This window comes from Suricata suricatta, chromosome 9, assembly GCF_006229205.1.
Source record: "Suricata suricatta isolate VVHF042 chromosome 9, meerkat_22Aug2017_6uvM2_HiC, whole genome shotgun sequence".
NCBI classification, from domain to species: Eukaryota; Metazoa; Chordata; class Mammalia; order Carnivora; family Herpestidae; genus Suricata; species Suricata suricatta.
This window is the reverse complement of record NC_043708.1, coordinates 74,984,153-75,002,728: the sequence shown is the minus strand read 5'-3', so window position 1 is coordinate 75,002,728 and position 18,576 is coordinate 74,984,153. Positions and strand designations below refer to the sequence as shown.

At 38.5% G+C, this 18,576-nt stretch overlaps 1 protein-coding gene across 1 annotated transcript in view; it reads right to left on the bottom strand.

Moving 5' to 3' along the window:
• Positions 1 to 18,576, bottom strand: part of FMN1 (formin 1) — a 391,026-nt gene that overhangs the window by 306,797 nt on the left and 65,653 nt on the right. The window contains exon 2 of the mRNA XM_029951580.1: positions 7,090 to 7,268. Coding sequence (XP_029807440.1) covers positions 7,090 to 7,268 — 179 coding nt within the window. The remainder of the gene's footprint in view (positions 1 to 7,089; positions 7,269 to 18,576) is intronic.

Genomic DNA, 18,576 nt, shown 5'->3' with positions numbered 1-18,576 from the left:
TGAGGCCGGGGTAATTCATCAACCTCTATGAAAACCGTAGGCTCCCTGATATGACAGTTTCTAGAAACCCACCCCATATAATAAAAGACCTAATTTATTTAAAGGATTGAAAGTCTAACATAGCAGGGGATTTAACTCCAAAATTGAAGGGCCTCTACCTGGGTCATATTAAGCACTCCCCTGGCAATAAATTTAGGAGGAACTCTTCATGGGCTCCTGGATCTAAAATAAAACCCGTACCTCCTTCACAGGAAACCAGTGGACAAACTAATGCACCTTCTTATTCCTATAAACCAGTGGAAGATCTCAAACTTCTCTTATGATGGTTATACCTTTCTTTTTAATTCTCCTTTCCCCAACTTATACTATTCCTTCTTACAAAGGGCCATTCAAAAGGATCACCACAGACATTTGAATTACAGAACAAAAAAGAAAGAAACAAACAAAAAACCCAAAAAGCAAAAAACAAAAACCATCTGATTCCTGCTGCCTGTTCCCATTCCATCTGAAAAGGCTTCAGGCCAGACATCTAAAAATGTTATCACTGCCAGACACTGGGTTTGTAATCTGCTCTGACCATTAACCTATATTTTTCTTGTTTCTATTTAAAAAAAAAAGCCTTGTTGTCTGATTGCTCACTAACCAAAGCAGTCTATATAATGGTTAAATACCACATGTTACACAGTTAAGGCCTTAAATGACTCTCAAAATAACATATTCTATTATTAAATACTGATTAACTCAAATGCATAGAACAGTTCTACAAAATAGAATGGCATTAGTTGTTTTAACTGCTGCACAAGGTGGAACTTATACACTCATAAAAACAAAATGCTATGTATACATTCCAGATGATCACACAAATATTTCTGGATTTCTAATTGACATGAATACTTGTCCTTCTCTTTCCTTTGATGATTGGTTACTTGGACTGAAGGATTTTTGTCAACTAACAAGGACTTTTATTGGGGTTTCTTTTGTTATTCTAATTACATTTTGCTGTTTTTGCCCATGTGTCTCTGCCTGGTGCCAAGGCTCCATCACCACAATAATTTCAAGCCAAGAGATAATCCTTGCTACTCAAGAAGGTTTGGGGGTGCCTGGGTGGCTCAGTCGGTTAAGCTGAGCTTTGGCTCAGGTCATGATCTCGTGATCCATGAGTTCGAGCCTCGCATTGGGCTCTGTGCTGACAGCTTAGAGCCTGGAGCCTGCTTCCAATTGTCTCCCTCTCTCTCTCTCTGCCCCTGCCCCGCTCATACTCTCTCAAAAAAAAAAAAATAAATAAATAAATAAATGTTAAAAAAAAAAAAAAGAATGTTCATACACATCCACCTTGGATTCAGCTGCCTCTGCCTTTTGTAACTCCCCTATATGCTCCTCAAATGATCAATATTGACCCATAGATAGGGACATCTCTAAGCCTCTACTCAATAGGAGGAAGTTACAGAAGATGAGACCTTCCATCTTTAGCAACCTTAAAGATTTAAGGGTCAAAATTATTCAGGGAGGATATGATGAGGGAACCATAAGGCCAGCTGAGGGCCAAGCACGAGCTAGCACAATGTCCTCCCACTCCCACCACACACACAAGGTGGGGTATGTGTGATATTCCTCAGGTACTCCAGGCTGCCCAACAACAAAGGAAAGGGGGAAACAAAGGGTTAACTGATAGAGATGACACTGAGTCTCCATCAGGTTACAAATATCTTAGTAAATAACAAGAAAAAGGCAATCTTGTCAATAGCTTACTCTCCAGAAACCTATAGACTCAATTTCCTGGAGCCACCCTCCCCTCCATAGTGATGAGGGGAACAAAGGCAAAAAGGAAATGGCAAGTAAAATTAAATTTCATTATAACCTTTAGCCCACTGACAAATACTTGAGGCAAATACAGAGTAGAACATTTCTCCAGGAACCTGCTACAGTCCTAAAGCGAATGCCTTACTAGAGGAAAACAACCTTAGCTTGACAATAGCAAGGGATCGGTATCTTAGGAGTCCTCTTTAGCATTTCTAGGTCCCTCTAGAGTCCTCCCTTTTGTCTTTGCCTCCCCCAATTCCATAGTATATAACTAGTCACTCTTCACAACCCCTGAGTAGCTCTTCCTTCTCACAGATTCTGTTCCCTTGCTTTAATAAAATCACCTTTTTGTACCAAAGTCGTGTTTAAGATTTCGTTCTTGGCCATCACCTCTGAACCCTGCCATCTCCCCCATATTTCATCAGTGAACATTCTTCTCAAATAGAATCTTTGAGAAACTTCACTCATTGTAAGAAGTTAGGCCCCATTTACTCTCTAGTCTGTCCATAGTCAGTTGCCTTTGACGGATCTGGTTCAAGGTGTACCCAAAACTGAGGAATGTGGCTAATGACAGGTCCTAGTTTGGTGGAATATAAGATACTGCCCTTTATGGCTAACTCTGTAGTGTTCATACTCTAAATGGGATGTGACCAAAGGTTTATCATATACAGATGCTACCCTAGAAAAATTCACACATTTGCCGCATTTGGATGGTGCCCCTAAATTGACACCAAACGTTGCTAGATCCAGTAAATAAAGCTCAGGACAACCAGTTAAGTTTAAATTTCAGACAAACAACACATTATTTTTTCCCACTGTGAGTATGTCCTATACAATATTCAGCTACCTCATGACCCAAAAGTAAAGCTGACTGCACATTGAGTTTAGTCTTTCAGGAGTTTTGCAGACCAACCAGAAGGGTCCACAGAATTTGTTTGATTGGGACTAGAAGTTAATCAGCCAAACAGAACCACTCTGCACAGCGGTCTGGTTGACAGTCAGCCAAGTGACACTAAGACAGCAGCACTGGATGTTTAAACATTGAAATACATACTGGATGGTAAATAGATGGTGCCTTGAGGCTTCGTAATGTCTGCCCAACATGAGCCTCTCACCTCCTGCCATTCCCCAAAGGAACCTCTGTATTTTCTGACAATTCAGTAACTATTGAATATGGCATGGGACAATATGGATGGACCTGACTGACAGGCATTATGCTAAATGAGATAAGACAGAAAAAGACAAATACTGTATGTTCGCAATTATATGCAGAATCTAAACAAACAAAACAAAACAAAAAAACAAAAAAACATAACTCACAGAAACAAAGAACAGATTGCCAGAGGCAGGGAATGGGGAAGGTGATGGAAGGGTACAGACTTCCAGTTAAAAGACGAATCAATTCTCAGTACGTACAGCATGGTGACTAGAGCTAACAATACTGTACTGCATGTTTGAAAGCTACAAAGAGAATAGATCTTAAAGTTTTCATCACAAGAAAAAGAAAATATGTTGGGGCACCTGGGTGGCTCAGTTGGTTAAGCATTCGACCTCGGCTCATGTCATGATCTCGCCATTCGTGAGTTTGAGCCCCGCATCCAGCTTTGTGCTGACAATTCAGAGCCTGGAGCCTATTTTCAACTCTGTGTCTCCCCCCTCTCTCCCCTCTCCTGCTCACATTCTGTCTCTCTCTGTCTCTCAGAAGTGAATAAAAGTTAAAAAAATTTTTTTAATATAAAAAATGTGCAACTGTGTGAAGTGACAGATGTTAATGAAACTTGTTACAATAATAATTTCATAATATACACTTCAATCAAATTATTATGTTTTACATCTGAAACTTACACAATATTACATGTCAGGATACCTCAGTAAAACTTGGGGAGAAGGGAAAGATAGCACTGGAGAGATGGAAAGTCCTATGAGCCTTCAAACAGAGTTAGGAGACTACAAATTTTGATCTTGAGATGAGAGTTGTGACATGGTTCCACCAATTAGAACAAAGATTTCACATTGAGATCTATGTGTTTTCTGTAAATAATTTCCATTCACCACATGTTAGTATTGCTTATGCTCCTATAACAGAATTAGGAAATTTCATATTATCAATATTTTTAATGTTTTATTTATTTTTGAGAGAGAGAGAGAGCGTGAACAGGGGAAGGTCAGAGAGAGAGGGAGACAGATTCTGAAGACAGGCTCCAGACTCTGAGCTAGCTGTCAGCACAGAGCCTGATGCAGGGTTCAAACCCACAAACTGAACTGGGAAATCATCACCTGAGCCGAAGTCAGACGCTTAACCGACTGAGCCACCCAGGTGCCCCAGAAATTTAATATTATAGGTAAAAGACTCTTTGTTTCATCTGTTCCTGCTCTTCTCTATTCTGTGAAAACACACTGGATTAAGAAACTGAAGGTAAGCCAGTGCCCACAATGCCGTAGCCGGTCAGTGTTGAGAGAGGAAGTGAAGGAGATTTCCATCTCTTGGTCTAGAGCAGAGATTGACGAACTGCAGATCTGGCCCACTGCCTGGTTTTGAATGACTTGTAAGCTAAGAATGATCTTTATATTTTTAAATGGCGGGAGAAAAATCAAAAGATGAATGTTTCTTGACATGTGAACATTATATGAATTTCAAATTTCAGCATCTAAAAACATTTACTGGAGCACAAACTCACTCATTCATATTCTCTATGGCTGTTTCTCTCATCAGAGTTGAGTAGTTACAACAGAGACTATATGGTCCCCGAAGCCTAAATTATTTCCTCTCTAACTCTATACAACAACAGCAACAACATCACTGCATGGCTACGTAAGAGAACGTAAAGAACTAATAGCAGCTCCAACCCTAACACCAGTGGCCATTTTGATTTCTGGGTGTCAAACTCCCACCAATTAAATGTTTTAGCTATCACCCCCGCATACTAATGAGAAGTAGCCTATCTATAGAAAAAGGCTGAGGAAAATAACTCCTGATGTTAATGCTGCAAACCAGCTCCGGAACTGAAACCAGAGCAGTCCTGTCTAACACTGAAAACTGATGGAAGTATCACGCAGCAATACGGCCTCCCTGGCCTTACTGTTTAAAGTCCCCCAGAAGGAAAGAGCTCCTTGCAAGCTGGTGTGGGGATCAAAACTTTTATTAAATGAGTAGAACCCCTTCAAATGGAAATCTTACTTACAATATCAACATTAAAAATAATAATAAAATAAATAAATAAAACATAGGAGTTACTTGTACTGTCTGAAGAGAGTAGAGGGCTTGGAGGGCAGGAGGCCTAGGGCCCAACGTGTGTAGAAATCACTGATGTGGAAAATGATCTTTTTTAAAAATTATAATTAATGGAAAACTAAGAAACACAAATATTTATATATTTTATCAGATGTTTATGTAATTATTTTATGTGCCAATATAATTTTATATCATATAATGTATATAATGTATAAATTATATCATATAATGTATATAATGTATAATGTATAAATACTAGTATTTATACATTTTCTTAGAAGAGGTCTAAGAAAAATTATATGTTGCGTAGTGCTATTTATTTCCAAATTGTGGACTATTCTACAATTGAAAACAATGTCAACATCAAATAACAGAGAAATGATTTAAAAATGTTTCAAGATACAATGTAATAGAATATTTAGAAGAACATATTGGCAAAACATTAGTAGAATGTAGAAGAACATCACTTAAAATACATCTAGAAAGGATAGATAGCAATATGGATGAGCAATCTTAAAGTAATTGACAAAGAAAAAAGAGGAAAAAGAAAAAGGAGGAAACATACAATCTATGCTTGTAGATTAAAAAAATATCTCATTTTAAAAAGTATTTTTTTCTGAAAAATACAAAGAAAATTTATCAAATTTTAACAGTTGGTATCCTTGCCTGCTGAAATTATCAGTTATTTGTTTTCATTTAATTTTAGTACATTTTTCAAATTTTTGAAAATTGTGTATGATTTTCATAATTGAAATAGGTAAAACTAAGAAATAAACCAGAAATACATAGCTTAGCCAATGTGTTTAAAAACATGGGTAAACATAATTTTTTAAAAACACAGAAGAAAAAGAAGGTAGTCTTTCAAAATCCATTCATTTCAGGGGCACCTGCCTGGCTCAAGTCAGAAGAGTGTGTGACTCTTGGTCTCAAGGTCGTGAGTTCGAGCCCCACACTGGGTGTAGAGATTATTTAAAGAAATAAAAGCTCTAAAAAAAAAAAGAAAAGAAAAGAAATAAAAGCTCTGAAAAAAAAATCCATTTCAACACCTTCAGACGCCAAGCCTCCTGGCTGCAGCAAATGCAATTTCAATAATCTGACCAATAGATGTCACTGTTACACTGCTCTCATTGACCACATCTCAAGATGCACACCTTAACTTTGGAGGTAGGGAGACAAAAACAGAAACATTACAAATTTCCGTCTCCTCATACAAAGCTTTGCAGATTTTCATCTTTCACCTTCATTCCAAACCTCCTTTTTGTAATAACTGGGATGTCGAATGCTTTTCTAAAGTGGCATCCATGACTATGCAGTTATAATTATGAAAAGCACAAGGTTCACTGGGCTTTTTCTTCTGGACCTGAAAGTAATGAACTGGAAGGTACCAAAAGGAATCAAGGACACGAACTTGCCAGTGGGTATTAAAGTTAATGGCAAAAAAGGGAAGGGAAGAGGAAGAGGAAGAAAGGAAGAAAGGGAGAGGAAAGAAGGAAAAGAAAGAAAGAAAACTCCTTGGATTCCTCATGTTTATCCCATCTCTGAAAAGAAACCGAGAGCTGGAGAGGCGTGGTGGCAATCATGACAGTCTGGTCACTCTATCAGGCCAGGAGCTAAAACCCTGCCTGCTGCCTTGGGCGCCTGTTATTGCAGCTGGAGAGAAAGGTTTAGGAATGTGTCAGAGAGATGGGCTGTTTGCAAGGCTCTGGTAACTCCAGAGCCTCTTGGTTGGCTAGCGCATGTTCCCAACTTTTTAGAAAATTGATATTAACAGGTGGCAAGCAGCAAACAGGTACTCCCATAAGAAGGTGTAGGCAGTAAAGCTGATATGGAGGAGAGCACTGGGAAAACATTCAGGTAAACTGTAAACACAGTCACTTTCCGGTGTACAAGTTCCAGACCACTGAGGTATATCTGTTTTCCACAACCAACCGACTTTCAGATAATGACCCCCACACAAAACACAGCTTCAGTAGTTTTATGAACACAATTTCCATTAAACGCATCTCTGTTGACTGCAAAGAATCACAGCTCAAGCACAAAGACTTATCTCTACTTACATGGAGATCCAAGTACAGTTCGCTCTTGTTTGGCTTCTCTCTCTCCTCGTGGAGCAGAAATGGACAGGCTGGTCCTGCTCTATAGCCCAGCAGCCAGGCACTTCCATCCCTGTTGGGAAGGTCCCTAGTTGCTGTCTGCTCATTGAAACAGTCCCGGGGGAAGGCCTCCAAGGAGATGCCTAGACAAAACCAGAGAAGACCCTCAGTGACACTGCGGCAAGAAAAACACCAAGCCAGCCATACTTAGGGACTCCTATCTGGGCCATTGCATACTGCCTCTTATGTTCCTTTCTAGGGTGTGTTTTTAGAGTTTGCTTTCTTCCAAAAGTGCCTGTCTCGATCACTGTTTCTGGATCACCACTAACAAGAAATTTAAAACATTTTCCCTCATACTCAATTTAAATAGAGAAGTCTATTAGCTCTCCTCTGTGCTCACTACCCTTGCTTACCAATCCAGCCATACAGATCATTCTCTTTCAGAGCAGACTTGGAGGATGAGCTGGAGTGACAGCAGTCAGGGGGCCTGAGTTGTTGGTTTCACTACTGAAAGGTGTTACCTGAGCCAAGTCACTAGTCACTAGTGTGCGTGTTCTTGCAGAACAGGAACCACACCGTGTTCATTTTTATTCCTGGGGACAGAATTATCATGTGTGATGCATCCTGGCACCTGGTCACTTTGTTGAATGAGTGACACTGCATGAGTGAACTATTTGGAACTCACTTTCTCACTTCTGGAATGAGGGTATTGTGCTCATTTTTACTCACACTACATTAGGATGATCATTGTCAAGGATGTGCCAGGCACTGTTTTAGGCTCGTTTCTTTAAGTGTTAAGGTAATGCTGGAGGCAGATAGAATTTGTGCTCCCATTTTAGATGGGGAAACTGAAGCACAAAATAGGGTAAGCAGTTTGCTGGAGATCATAAGGTCAATAAATGGTAAAGCCAGGCATTGAGCCCAGGCAGTTAAACACTGGAAGTCAGGCTCTTAATCACTAGACTATGTGGCCACTGCCTGGCATTCTTGAAATGGCAATGCGTGTTGTACGACAAAAGGACTTCATGGTCAAATAAGTATGGGAAAAGCTGCCTGCTGTGTCCCCTGGAGCCATGATTCATGTTACCATATTGAAGACCTTGAAACACCCTTTAGGAAAGGAGCTTAGCTCTGTGTGACGTGTTTTCCAAACTTATTTGATCACAGAATCCACTTAAAGGATACCTGTTAAGTGTGTTGGAAGTCTCCAGTGTTTCACTGGGACATACTTTGGAAAACACTAGATTAGATCACCTCTAAAGCCTTACACAGCTCTCAAGCTCCTAGGCCTCTCTTATTCCTGGTAAGCAACCACGGCAAAATATTAAGCAACTAGGCAGAAGGGTTTAGGCTCAGTGTACTTGGCAACAGAAATCGCTAGGGTGATCTCATTATATGATAGGGTATTTATTGCACATAATCCTTGTAATAGTGTCTCTTTGATAGTGGCCCAGAGCCAGCCAAGGACTTCTGCCACACTGAGAACCTGATGTACGAGTCACTGGGGCTAAGACTAGTTGGCTAGCAACAGGACTGTAGGGTAACACGCTCCTCCTTTATATTAATGTAGAATTTTAGAAGAAAGAAAATTTGAAAACTGCCAAGGTTTTGCTTTTTGTTTGCTTGTTCGGTTGGTTGGGTTCCAATCACACTTCAAAGTGGAAGATGACAGAGGGCACAGTGTCTCTACAGTTGCCCTCTGGCAGGCTGTTGACAAAATGCTTTTCTGTAGCCATCAAGCAAATAAGAATCCAAGGCCTCAGGCATCTCCCCTGCAGACATAGGGTGTGTGGAAAGCCACAGCCAGGCCCTTCCTTCATTTAGAAAGAGGGCCTTTTCCTTCACCTGGCCTCGCCCATTCTACATGCCCCTTGCTACCTACTCTCTCTAGACAGACCGCCTCCTGGCTTTTGCTTAGGGCCTCGTGTGCTGCAGTGTCCCCACTCCTGCTCAGAAGACACAGAAAAGGGCTACCGCCTGAAAGAACCTCAGAGAGGTGCACTCTGTTAAGCTCCTCCCTCCCCTTTATCCTTATAGTGACCCTGAGAGGAAGGTGGTCCTGGCCATGCTTTAACAGATGGAGAGATTAAAGCTCTGTTTAACTTCCATTTATAAGGCTCATCCCTCTCCTAGAATATTTGTTTAAACCTGGCAATTAAGAGGAAATCAATCTTTTTTAAATTTATCGGTGTACTCTGAAATATTTTAATTACTAATCACCTCTCTTTTAAAATCCCTCCACTTTTCTTTCTTTCTTTTTGAGGGGGGGATAGCAGCTGACTTTGGATAACGTTTACACAGATTAATAAAACAACATAAAACATAATATGTATATCACAAACAGCATAATATACAACACCTAAGGCAAGACATCTACATCATCAAAGGCATATTGTCTGGTGACTAGAAATTCATCATTTAGGTGTAAGAGAGTGATAAACTCCCACAATAACAAGAATCTGGCGTCCTTGATGAAATGCAGATGTACACAGGAACGCACTCCCACACCCTGCAGTAGCTAAGCAACACTTGCTTAGAAACGTGTGCAGTGCGGTCCAATTCACTCTCTATGCAGAGGAAAAACAGCATCAAGTTTAGGCACAAACAATGAAAAGCAACTTTGTTTTGGAGATGGTTTTTAAAGAGCCAATTTTGTAATGTCTCATACTTAACCAGACAATATCCCTAAGAAGGAAATGCGCAAGCTATAAAGGTGACGCCTAGTAATTTTGGTAAAGATCGTGACGACAGGAAAGGACCAAGGTCAGAAATAAATAACAAAACTGTTATTCTCAAAAGTCTGACAAAATAGGTGAAAATGACAAATTCCCCATTGGAAAGGACGCCATAAGCTTACCAAGAAAGTCTTTGAATAGAGAGGTTTGATAATAGCAACACAAGTTTTTTGAACAGTCAAAAATAAAGCACGTATCCATATTGATTAAAATAGGTAGGGGCCACATTACTCTCCTTAACTAATTAAATGTCATAAAGACAGAAAAGGTACCGGAAATTAGGTGAGTATATTCTGTCAAATAGTCAAATGTCATCTAAGTTTATGACACAAATAGATTTTGAGGTGTTAGATGTTCATTGGACATCTTGCAAAAAGCTTAAAACAGTCTCAACTCAATGATGTCTCTTCCCTCCATAGGCATCTTATGTCTGTGTTTTACTCAGTACTTATTGGCTATTTTGTTTCTCAAAGATATCGCAACAGCTTGATGAGCCACACATGCACACAGGTTAATTCTACAGCTGACCGCTGTTAACACAACATGGACACAGTCACAGTACAGGAACGGCGACTTACCTTAGGACCACTTTGAAAGTCTGTGCTTTTCCCAACCATTCAAATGATGAGCTGCACTTCCTGATGCTAACCTACAACATCAGACTGGGGTTTGGCTGTCAATTATCAACACAACAGAAGCAGACAGAAAGGAAAGGTAACATGCCATTTAAAATTGGAAGCGGTCTCCATCACTCATCTTTCCAAAATGGAATAGGCGTCCCTACCTGAGGTACAATGGGTTATTGTTCCCACTTCTTCAGTTGCTCCCTGCATTACAGTTATGCACCCAAGGCCTTTTCCAGTTGCCTGTGTAGCTCCACCCATTGGCATAGATGTTGTATATTTTCCCTGGTCCATGGATGTTGGACCTGGCCTTGTGACTTGCTTTAGCCAATTGAATGTGGGCAATGTGACAAGATGCCAATTTTGAGCCAAGGCCTTAAGAGGCATTTCATGTGTTCCCCGCTTTCTTTATATTTCTGCCATCACCATGAGACAAGCACACACTAGGGAGCCCAAATTAGACACTCAAAGAAGACCCAGACACAGTCTTGTTGCCTGGAATCAACCCAGATTGCATTAAGTGAACTTCAGCCAACCAACTCTCAGGACAATGAGTGAGAACAATAAATGTTTGCTACGAGCCACTGAGATTTGGGGCTTATCTATTGAAACAGCTGCCCAGTAGACTATCGTCTGTCCCCACCAGAAGCACTATATATATTAAAGACTTTAAACCATTTCAGCTGAGAGGTCTTCATGACTACAATATATATTTTTTGTAATTCCTCCTGAAAACAATTATTCAATACATCAGGTTTTTAGAAAATCAAGCAAAAACTCATGGCACACCCACTTTCTCATTCAGACTAAGATTCACACACAAACCACATCTCATTAGAAAAATTAACCTGGGGGGCCTGAGGGGCCCAGTCGGCCACGCACCTGACTTCAGCTCGGGTCATGATTCCATCGTTCACGAGTCTGAGCCCACATCAGGCTCTCTATTGTCAGGACAGAGCCCGCTCTGGTTCCTGTCTCCCTCTCTCTCTGCCTCTCCCCAGCTCGTGCTTTTTCCCTGTCTCAAAAATAAGTTAAAAAGAAAAACCCATAAAAAAATAAAAAAAATAAAAGTTATCCTTATTTAGCAGGTATTGTCTTTAATTACCTAAAGAATATGTATATATGTGTATTTATAAATATGTACATAGCATATATAAATCCGCTTCCAAAGAGAAGTCTGAAAACATACCATATAGTCAGATATGGACAAAAGTCCCCAAGGAACAAAATCACTGTGCCTTTCAGCCTTCCTCCTTCAATTTTCCTGTCACACTGAGCCCTCACTTGACAGCAGTGATAAAGTGGTTATATGCCTCCAAAAGGAGAAGTGGGGGAAAACCTCAGCCTGAGACTCTCATGAGTTTTGGCTCCTTTGCTACAGTTCCCAAGGCCATCCATCATACTTGACTGAAAAAATAAATTCAAAGAGGTGAAGTTTTCTCAACCATGAATATCAGAACTGATATGTAAAGGTAGACGGGTTGTCTTCCATTATGTTATTTAAACATGTAGTTACAAGCAAGAGAGACAGCTATCTAGACGTGTAGCTAATGGAAAGTGACAGTGTTAAGTACTTGTAAAGAGGGTGTGTGCCTGTGTGTAATTACTCATGTCTTTATCTAGGAAGACAGAGCTTTGGCAAAAATATAGTCTCATGCCTGGTATCGGTCAATTTGAGATCGTTTCCCAATCCCACTGCCCCCGTTGTCATTTCTTGTGATGTTAAATGTTACAATGTCACTAAGCAGAAAGGCAGCTATAATTCTGAGAAAGCACCTTATCTGTCCATCCCAGCTTCTAACTCTCCCGATGAGAAGTACACAGAGAACATATGAGCAAGGACAGACAGGTGAAGATGTAAGGTGGTCAGAGGCAGGGAAAGGCTGGGGGCAGGTCAGGAAGTAGGAAGGAATGGGCAGTAGGTTGTGTCAATTTCAGAATCTTTGAGGAAAGCATCCATATCCATCAAACAAATGCAATGTTTGATTTTCTAAAGTTATACTTAAATTGAAATGAAATGAAATAGAATTTAGAATTAGAAGGGTCTGGTATGTCTCCTATCTGCTCATTTTATACTTGATAAAACTGAAACCCAGGACAAAACTCTCCAACACACCCACCTTAGTAGCAAAGGCAAACCTAAAAATCCCAGTTCTGGGAAAATCTTCTATGTTACTGAGGGAAGGACATTATTGCCAATCCACAGATTAGAACATTGAGGTTTGAGTAAGAAGTAGATGTGACTGCTTTGACAGGTGGTATCAATTTCTGACTATAACCTTTACTAACTGAACTTAGTGGGATTACTAAACCCCTTGAATCTTTACTTCCTCATTAATAAAATGAAAATAGTAAGAATATGGCCGGTAGTAAGCTGTGCTCAAAATTGCTTTCTTCTAGGAAACTTGACCTGGGCTGGGGGTGACATATTGATTAGGGATGCAAACAAATCCCTGCTTTAAGAAAAGAAACCTGTATTCAATGAAGGTACATTAAACATCACATACTCATGTTAAGGACTATTTTTTGTTTTTCTGTTTTTTGTTTTTTGGCTAGGAAGATAAAGAAAAATTAAGCTCATAAGAATTCACAGTAACACTCCAATGCAGCACATCCCAAATCTGCTTAAGTCCTAAAAATAGAATTCACGTCATCAAATGCAATAGCTCCAAGTGGCTGATCATCTCCCAAAAGAGCAGCTCCTCAGGGCATTTCATAGACATTCAATGACACATCCTCCTTAAAGTCAAACACACGAGCCTAAGGCCATGAATGAAACTATTTATAGGCATTAAATGAAGTAGCATTTTATGTAGGTACATAAATATATATGTCTATGATTATTATTACACTTTCTATGATCTTTTCCTGCAAAGAATACAGATGTTAGATGAGAGACAAATATTGCTCAAGTTAGGAAACTCATTTGTAGCTATTAGTTGTACTGAATATTTTAACACCTGAAAAACAGCAATGTGTATTTAAAGTTGCACAAATAATGCTGAGTCACTGCTTTAGAATGGATACCAAGGTAGGAGCAGATGCTTCTAAGTAAGGTTTGGTGCAGAAGAGGTCAAAAAAAGATCAAATTTAGAATTTTATAGTATTCCCTGACACATTAGGAACCTCTGTGCATTATAGTAAATGCTAAGATAATTAATGCTAAGAAAATTAAATGCTGGTACTTCAAATGCCAGAGTTATCAACACATTTTGGTATGTTTAATCGTAAGGAATAGACTTGCTTATTAACAAAAAATATTATTGAAATGAAGAAAAAGAATACAGAAAACATCTCTTACCATATTCATTCTAAATAAACCTGAACCACATTTTTCTGTTTTATTTCACATTGTTCCAGTTTTTATAGGAATAGTTACAGCAATGGGGAACCCAACTCTTGAAGAGATCGTACATAATTACTAATTATCTTAATAGCTGAGGAGCATGGTAGGAACAACAAAAAAAAAATTATAAAATACTAAGGGTTGCATTATAAAATAAATAATGAATAATTTTTTAAAAAATCTCTTTCTAAAAAGAAATGATCTTGAGAGTCACAAAATATGAAGATACATAACAAGACTGAGACAAAGGAAAAAAAAGGCACATCTGCCAAGATTAAGGGTAAATAGTGAAAAGATTAAGAACACAATAAGTGTCCTGTCAAACTAAGCAAGAATGAAAGAACATTAAGTTATTTCACTTCTATTATCAAAAGGAGAAAACATATGGATCCTTCAGGGCTAATCAAGGTTTTTCTGATATTAAATTCGGAGAGACAGTCAATTCCCACCTTTGTCTTAGCTCCATCCCATCTGTTTTGACCAACAAGTGACTTCACAGAGCTAATGGCGCCAATCTAGTTGTCTACCAATAGTCTTTATCCCTTTAACCAGAGACATTTGGAAATTATCTTGACCACCCAATGATTTAAAACTTAAGTAATGAGTTTTTCAACAGCGCTACTAAGCAGGGGTTTCCCCGAAACAGCCAAATTCTTAAATGGCCCTCTTTTGCCAAGGGGTCTTAGGCAACTGTTTTTCTACCTCCCTTCCTCCACCAGTCATTAGTACTAAGGAGGAGCCCTGCACTTCATCCCAACAATGCTAGCTGAGGCCTGATTTATCACTTTCTCTCCCCCACGTATCTATTTTCTTAAGGGTGAGTAATGTCCTTCATATGGGACATTTACTATGTGTCACACACTTTATATACATTACACGTTATTGAGAATCTTCACAATAATCATGCAAGGTTGGTTTAAAATAATCCCATTTTAAAGATGAGAAAAGTAATGAAATAGAGAAGTTAACTTTACCCAGGGTCATGCAGTAAGTAGGAAAACTGGGTTTCTCAACCCAGAGCCTAGAATTAACCTCCAGCCATAAAGGGCTCAAAACTAAACAAAATACAGGAAATATGATTTTTAGGTATTTGATAAGAAGCAGTGGCGTATTGTCATCTTTGAATGAGGTATAACAAGTGAAGTGACCCTCAGAATTCCTTGGGCTTACAGTGAAAAGGTGATTTCTAGACTAAAATTAATAGGGCCCAGTGACCTGTGGGTATTGTCAAGCAGTCTAACATGTAAAATTAGAAGCAAGAGCCTAGAAGAGACAGAAAAATAGTTAAAGAAATCCTGTCTGAAAGTTTCAAAAAATTTGATAAAAAGTATAAACTTTTAAACTTTAAGGAGGATAAACATAAAACTGTAATAAGTAACATTACTGAAAACCATTGACAAAAAGAATACTATAAAAGGAGTCAAGAAAAGAAGAATATTATATAGAAAACCAAAGAAAAGAAGAATATTATATAGAAAACCAAAGAAAAGAATAAAGATTTCCTGTCTGAACATGAAGCCAGAAGACAATGGAATGACAACTTTAAAGTCCTGAAAGATAAGAAACTTAAAAAGTCAACTTAGAATTTGACATTCAGAGAAAGTTTCTTCCAAAATGAAAGGAAAATAAAGACTTTTTCAGATAACTGAAAGCTACACAATTCATTTTCAGCTGACTTAAATCATAGTAGTGTTAATTTTTTTTCCTGGCAAAGGAAAAAAAATCAGAAAAAAAATTTGGAAAACACAAAAAATGATAAACATATCGGTTAATACACAGTACAGTTTTCTCATCATTGAAGTTATTTAAACATATAATTAACTGTAATAAAAATAATATATTATGTTGTTTATAACATATGAGGATATGAGATGCTCACAATAATAGCACATCAAAGGAGAAATGGAAACATTCTGTTGTAAGAGTCAGACACTTATGTGAAGCAGTATAACTTAAAATAGATTGGGATAAATTAAAGTTGCATATTATAAACTGTAGTGTTACCAGTTTTTAAAAATGGTATCTCTAGGGGCGCCTGGGTGGCTCAGTCGGTTGAGCCTCCGGCTTCGGCTCAGGTCAGATCTCACGTTCGTGGGTTCGAGCCCCGCGTCGGGCTCTGTGCTGACAGCCAGCTCAGAGCCTGGAGCCTGCTTCCAGTTCTGTGTCTCCTTCTCTCTCTCTGCCCCTCCCCCTCTCAGGCTCTGTCTCTCTTTGTATCAAAAATAAATAAAACATTTAAAAAATGGTATCTCTAACAGTAGATATAATATGGAATCCTAGAAAGTACTTATTCCAAAAGAAGGCAGAAAATTATGTAAAATGGAACAAAAAACAAATGGAAGGTAGATTAAAACTCAAATTATACTAATAGTTACATTAAATGTAAATCACCTAAAAATTCTAATTTAAAGTCAGAGTGTATCAGACTGGGTAAAAAGGTAAGACTCAACTCTACACTATCTACAAGAAACTCATTTTAAATATAAAATTATCAATCAGTTAACAGTAGAAGGATAGAAAAATCTATACAAACATTAATCCCAGAAAGCTTGGGTGGCTATACTAATATTAGACAAAAAATAAACTTTGAAATGAGATATGTTACCAGGGATAAAGAAAGAAGTTTCATAATGATAAGGAGTACTTTATCAGAAAAAAATAGCAGTCTTAAATTTGTTTGGTAACAGAACTTCAAAATTCATACGCAAAACTATACATACACAATTATATTTGGAAGGTTCTCTTTTTTTTAAGTTTATTTCTTTATTTTGTTTTTTAAGTTTATTTATTTCGTTCAAGCTGGGGAAGGGCAGAGAGAGAAGGGCAGAGGATCTGAAATGGGCTCTGCACTGACAGCAGAGAGTCCGATGTGGGGCTCAAACTCATGGACCATAATATTATGACCTGAGTTGAAGTCAAACACTTAATTGACTGAGCCACGCAGGTGCCCATATTTGGAGATTTCAATACTCTAGTCTTTGTAGCTAATAGAACAGGCTGACAGAAAATTAGTAGGAATATAGAAGGACTAAACAACATTATTACCAATTTTACCTAATTGATATTTATAAGATACACTGTCTAATAACTATAGAATACATATTCTTTTCAAGTGCATATGGAACTTACCAAAACTGTCCACATACTGGACCAAAAAAAAAGTCTTACTAAATCTGAAGATAAATTTTATGATCAATATCATAAATATGTTTGCTAACATATGAAAATAAATTCTGACACCAATAACAGAAAACTCTAGAAGATCCAAAATATTTAGAAATTAGACTCCACACTTCAAAAATTACTTCATAGTTTAAAGAAGAATCATCAGGGAAATTAGAAAATCTTTGAGATGTAGCTAAAGCAGTGATCAAAGGAAAATTTATAGCCTTAACACAAAGTGATGGCCCTGTTTCCATACTGGTCAACATCTTAATATTTATTCCCCGGACTAGGGGTAATCAGGCACAGTTGATGTATGGTCAACTCACAGAAAACAGAGGGTTCAGCAACCATCTTCTTCGTGAATGCCAAATGCTAAAGTGTTAGCCTTTGTTGCCCCATTAGACTTCCAGAACACTTTTAGTCTCTTCGGTAGACAGGTACTAGAATATTATTCTGGGAGAAATAGGATTAGCTTAGAGAAGAACCTGGAGACGTTGACGCTGCCTTTAATTCTTCCATAAACTGCTGCCCTAGATCACCCTACAGTGAATCTCAAATCCAATACCCTTTTATGGGCACCCATAGCTTCCAGTCAGCTTTTTGGTCCTCAGAACCTAAGCATGTACAGACAAGCAGTGATCACAAGACAGCTGGGTAGAACGTCTAACAAAAAAGCAAGAAAGAAGAAAAAAGTTGTGTCACTCCATACCTACTGGGTCAAGATTTTGGTGGTGGTTACTTTCTCCGGCAACCACATCTCTTGCTACATAACCCTGCTCCATGCTCCGATCCTTACTAGCTTCCTGTAATACTCCCCCGCCCTTTCCTTCTTTAGGCCTAGGGCTAGTCATGGCTTTTTGCTGTTGCTCCTTTCTGGGAACTTCTCAAACTCAAGCTGGCTTTCTTAATTGGTCTGGACATAATCTCTTCATTAAGTAATTTTCATTTTAAGCTCTTTTGAATGTACCATCTATTTTCTCCCAGGACTTCGACTGATAGAGTAATTGGTATCAGGAACAGTGTTTTATTTCCTACCCTGTAGCATGTTTGTGTATTACTAAAGCATCTAGGGTGCTTGCTACTTGATGCTCACCATACCCAGTTAGAATAATAGCAGCAATATAATGGACCAGTTTAATATTTCAAGAAAAATCAAAATAATCAGACTCTTTCAGATTATATTATAATAGAGAAAAGGTAAGTTGTCATTGCCCTAATGACAGTGATGGGATACTGCTGTCCCTTGCAGATGAAGATGAATTGATTGGCATGAAAATAAAGCACTTTCTAAATCAACCAATGCATGTTAGCTCCCAGAGGCTATGTTGATATGCTCAGTAAGTATACCATATCTGAAACAGTGCTTGCAAATTGCTTCCCATGTAATTACATTTACAAGAATCCAGTCGTTCTCTAAAAGCCATCTGTTTTCTCACTAGCCAAAAGAGAACCTAAATGGGAGTATGGTATAAATCAGCATCCCTGCATCTTTCAAATCTTCAATGGTGGCACAAATCTCCGCAATTACCCTGAGAATATAGTGTATGCTTTCAGCCAGTAGGAAAAATATGGTGCCGTGCCT